This window comes from Lactuca sativa, chromosome 3 (genome assembly GCF_002870075.4).
Source record: "Lactuca sativa cultivar Salinas chromosome 3, Lsat_Salinas_v11, whole genome shotgun sequence".
Lineage (NCBI taxonomy): Eukaryota > Viridiplantae > Streptophyta > Magnoliopsida > Asterales > Asteraceae > Lactuca > Lactuca sativa.
Window position 1 is genome coordinate 109604100 of NC_056625.2, and position 5651 is coordinate 109609750.

General features: G+C 37.9%; 1 protein-coding gene across 1 annotated transcript; it reads right to left on the reverse strand.

The window, feature by feature from the left end:
- Positions 1-3501: 3501 nt before the first annotated feature.
- LOC111898050 (peroxidase 72) lies at positions 3502-5035 on the reverse strand. Its single transcript, XM_023893998.2, has 4 exons — positions 4765-5035; positions 4460-4651; positions 4212-4377; positions 3502-4085 (listed from the first exon to the last, which is right to left on the reverse strand). Exons 1-4 carry the CDS (start codon positions 4975-4977, stop codon positions 3673-3675), a joined length of 984 nt encoding a protein of 327 aa, XP_023749766.1. The 5' UTR covers positions 4978-5035; the 3' UTR covers positions 3502-3672.
- Between the last annotated feature and the right edge of the window lie 616 nt (positions 5036-5651).

Below are 5651 nucleotides of genomic sequence, written 5' to 3' on the forward strand. Positions count from 1 at the left end.
CATCAATACAATAGAAACCAATCAAGGCTCTGATACCACTGATGGGTTTTAGCTATAAGAACATCCTATGTGCTAATACAAACCCTAATGCTTGGATCTAGGTTTCTCTATTGTACATGCAATTCATCCAAGACTATAAACCCTAGATCTAGAATATGATAATCAATATAACATATGAATTAGGGTTTAGATCATACCTTGATTGTTATGTAGCAATAACAATCTCAGATCCTCCTTGTATTGACTTCAGAAAGCTTAGAGTCACAAATGTCACTCCCATAATGGTTCACAAACACCAAGAGCAAGAGGATGAAGAGGAGAAGAGAAGGAGGCTGCCCAAAACGTGTGGAAACCCTAATCAATTAGTTCACCACGTTTTTGGGGCATAAGGATTCTTTAAATAGTGAGGCTATTAGGGTTATCTAACAAGGAAGCCCTAATTTGGATGCTTAAGCCCTAAGCAACCAATGGACTCCATCCTTACCAAGCCTTGGACGATTTCTAATGGGTTTCCCCATAGAATTCGTCCAACCTTATAATATAAGGTAATCCACGGCCCAATTGCAATTATCTTATAATTACAATTCCAGTCCTTTAAGTTTAATTAATCTCTTTTAGCCACAAACTTAATTCATATTAATTCTTGACTAATATTAATTAAACAATATGATTTCTCCTTTAATATATTGTTCTCATAATATATTAATAAATCATATTTAATCCTTTCTCTCCATTATTCATCCTATCAAGTTGCTTTGGTGAAGGCAACCCAAAAGGACCATGCACCATCGGGTCAAGTATATACCACAATAGTTATGGACATAGACACTAATCCAACACGAATATCATGCATACATCCCCCATGGGCATAGGAATTAGATAAATAGGATAAGGTACCCCAAAAATCTTCAAAAGACAACCCTGATAGACACGCGATGTAGAAACCCCGTGTTCGTTGGCGATAGATACCCGCAACGGACACTCCATCTCTCCAAGAGTCATCAAGATTCCTACTAAAAGACCGAGACACGAAAGACTGACTTGCACCCGAGTCAAAAAGCACAAGATCAGGCAAGGAGTTCACTAAGAATGTACCTAGCAGGAATACAATCATAAGTATACAAATAGATATCATGATTGATTGATAAATAGAAACATACCGGTAATAACATCTAGCGTTGCCATGTCCTCCTCTGCCATAAGCTGGAAAGCACGACCCTATGACCTTGGGGGCTCCACCCTTCCTATGTGTCCATCCATGATCCTAGGGGTAGCAATAGTTGGTGCCTGTATAGGCCTGGCGGCAAGTAATGGACAGGGCCTTCACGTGGTCCACCTGATCACAATGGTAACAAATCCTAGTGCTTAGTATTGGGACCCGCTGACGACAATCCTTGGCATAATGTCCCTCCTTGCCACATTTGTGGCACCCAGAAGAAGAAGATCGACAAACCCCATCATGAACCTTACCGCACTTGCCACAAGTGTGGCCCCTCAGACCTCCTGATCGTTAATCAGTGGGCTTTAACAGCTTCGCTGCAGGCTATGATTGACCCGGAGCCTGACGCTGCTCTCTCATCCGCGCCTCTATCTTAATCTCGTGCCTCCTTGTAGACTCCTGGAGTTTAGCGAGGGTATTGTATCATTGTGTAGAAACAAACTGCCGAATATCCATCTGATCATGTTCAAGTGCCGATCCATCCGAGCCTGCTCCGAAGCAGTAAACTCAGGGCAGAAAACAACCCTCTCCTTGAACATCTTGGTGATCTCCTTCACCGTCTCATTCGTCTGCCTCAAATCTAGATACTCCTGAGCCAATTTATCTCTCTCCTCCATGGAAACATATTTCGTACGAAACATCTTCAAGAACTGCTCCCAAGTAACCGTAATCCTCTTCTCAGGAGTTTATGAACTAGTCACCAATCTCCACTAATCCTTTGCCCTTAACCGAAAAAGGTTCAGGGCGCAATTGATCTTCTAGTCAGCACGACATGAACATGTGAAGAAACAACCCTCAACATTAGACAACCACCTCATCGCCATAATCGGGTCCTTGCCTCCATCAAACTCCGGTGATCTCCAACTTCGTTTTCGATGATCCTTATATCCACAGAAAGATAGTGATGAGCTCTATAACCGTATCTAATTACTTTTGACTTAAACACTTCAAACTAAAATCCTTAATTCATAAAAAGCCCGAACCATCACTTTTACCATTTTACCCTTGGGTTGCAAAGCACAACCGAACTCTTGGATCACAAAATCTAAATTACCCACATCCAAATGGGTGTAAACCTCACTTTCCTCAACGCCCGAAGCCATATGATAATTGATCTTCGGGTTATGCCCCCCGAATTATGAAACGACTCGAAATCGGGTATTACATTTTTTAATTGAACCGGTATGGTGATTGGTTTTCGATTTAACCGTATCTAATTACTTTTGACTTAAACACTTCAAACTAAAATCCTTAATTCATAAAAAGCCCGAACCATCACTTTTACCATTTTACCCTTGGGTTGCAAAGCACAACCGAACTCTTGGATCACAAAATCTAAATTACCCACATCCAAATGGGTGTAAACCTCACTTTCCTCAACGCCCGAAGCCATATGATAATTGATCTTCGGGTTATGCCCCCCGAATTATGAAACGACTCGAAATCGGGTATTACATTTTTTAATTGAACCGGTATGGTGATTGGTTTTCGATTTAACCGGTTCGACGGGTTTCTGTAATCTTCATTTGTTTTTTTTTTTTTTTTTTTTTAATTTTCCTACACACATAGACATCTACAAATTTAAATATTAAAAATACATACAAATACAAGTTGTAGATCAATCCAAATATATTAACAAAACAAATAACCATAAGTTTTACGTCAATCCATATATATTAAAAAGAAAAATAAAATATAATACGAAAACAAATATAGTTTTCGATGAATACAAATGTATGAAAAAACACCATAACATTTAGCATATGTTTTTTTTCAAAGAAATCTAAATAGATATGAAAAGAATATTAAAGTTTGTTATGCAAAATGATTCATTTCCGTTTGTTTTTATTTATTTTAACTGATTCAACCCATTTTTGATAAAAATCAACAGATTCATTCCGATTCAGAAATAAACATAAAAACGATGCTAGTTGAACTGCTTTCTAATTCGGTTCCCGGTCCAACCGATTCAAACCGTTTTTAAAACATTGCTTTGAATATTAATATTAGATTAAAATGGAGCAAATATTTTTGTGATTCCTCAATTAAAGTGCATCTTATTATATAACATAAATTTCAACATTTGACAAGAATATATGGATTTCTCAAAGTGATTACTAACTAAAGCTAAACTGTCTGGACTGTCATTATTTACATAAATGATTTCACAATATTGCCAAATTAGTGGTTAATTATCATGCGATATACATAAAATTAACAAGAGAATGATAGGTTCATGATAATACATCTCTGGTTTTGGTATTTTGTGATCTGCAAAAAAATTTAATGCTAAAAATCACTATTATATTTTCGTATATTAGCATATTTGATAAAGATAGTTTATCCCAAATTGGATTACCATGTTGCAGGGTACAAATTGCAAGACATAAAATACAACTTATCGCACACAAAATGAGATACATTAATAAAATCGTCTACAAAAGGAGATAGAATCAACTATTGACTTTCCTGCAAATCTTCCTGACTTCACCACTCTTACCGGTCAACGGAGTGATGTTTCCCATTTTAACCATCGACTTGGCAAACTGCTGGAAGAAAAGCTCTTGATTTGCCGCATACTGCTTCACATACTGCATTGTTTGCTGGTTTTGAGTAAACAGTATCTCATCAGAGCTAAGAAGCCCCTTCGAAGCTATCAAGTTCTTGTAGTAACTGTTATCGAACTTCGTCGGTGACACAGGATCCAAGAAAAACAGGTTCTGATCGCCGCCGGATCTCGGGCAGTTCTGACGCAGTTTTGCAGCATAAGATTGGTCTAACGATAAATCCGGCTGCCCATTGCCGGAGTTGTTGTATAACCTTTGCCTGAAACTAGTGCACCTAGCGTTTCCGATTGTGTGACTTCCTGCAAAATTAAATACCACAACCTTTATCAGGTAACTACGTCCGAATGTAAACCGAGTTTTCAAGATTTTCTTGAACATTAATCAATTTTTTTTTGAATTTTAACCCAGTTCCAAGATTTTCTTACCAGATAGAGTAACGAAATCAACAATGTCAAGACCCTTGAGCTTAAACTTGGTGAGAATGGTCTGAAAGGTATTGTTTGGAGCTGGGATATTTTGGTTAGAACCACTCAAGCTTGCACCTAATGAATCCCTTCTTCCCAATGGCACTTCCCAACTAGGTCCACCAGCCTGCATGCACAAGTTCAAAACATGCTTCATTAATTTACAGACAACAAAATCGAAACTTTTATCCATGGATTACGATACGTACCAGAACAGTCGAGTCTCTTGCTGCCAAAGCCAATGCATCCGCACAGGAGACAGTCTGAGGACATGCCTTCTCCAATGCAGCTTTGATTTGGTCAACAACTTCGAACCCACGAGCTGAGTTGCGGTTTGGGACTGACCCCTTCTCGCTAATTATGCTTCCACTGTTGTCTAGAAGTATTGAACCATCACAACCCTAAAGGATATCATTTGGTTGCAAAAGAAAGTTAGTTTTCTAATCAAATGATGCATTTTTGTAGCAGTGCGTGGGTTAAATATAGGAATTAATTATGATTAAGAACAAACTACCTTTACGAAACAGTCGTGGAAATGGAGTCTGAGCAAAGAAGCAGCCATGCGAGCCTCTTTTGCGACAGCTTTTGTGACAACAGACCTAACGATGTCTTTAGCCTGTGGGCAGGAGTGGTCGTAGAACTGAGGGTAGAGGTTGGATGCATTGGTTAGAGCTACGATAGATATGAAGACGATGATCATGGTGATGGAGTGAGCCATTGTGTTCATGTGATGCGGCTAGCTTCGAATGAAGACGTTATGGTCAATGGAAGGTTTGTGTTGTGATTTGTATAAGAAGTGGAACCTGGATTCATGTATTTATAGACGAATCATTTTGCCTTTTCTATCAAGATCGCTTTTAATTAGTTTAATTGGTTAGCTTGCCAATAACTTTTCAGTATATTTTTTAAATACTAAACAATTCTTATATTAAATATAATAATAGAAAATATTATTAAGAAATGATTTGATTATTTTGAATAAACTGATTTGAAAAGGTTGGAAATTATTGAAGCACTTTTAACTACTCCTAAAACATTCAAATATGTCTTAGCTAACATCTTTTCTACAAGTATAAATTTAACCCATTAAAATAGAATATAAAACATACACACATACACATATGTGTATAGGTGAGCATTTAGACCTCCGGATTGGACCTAGACCGGGACCTAGTAAATCTTAACTAGTAAGCCTTAACAGGCCGGGTCCTAGGTCCATCAACACTATTAGAAAATAGGAGGTTTTTCTACAGAAAATAGCTACGGAAAATTTCCATAGCTAATTAGCTATGGAATCGCTATGGATCAGCTACAGAATGCGATGCCCTAATATAGCTATGGAATAACTACGGAATACCGACGGATACGAATCCGTAGCGATGGATTAGCTGCCCTAATATA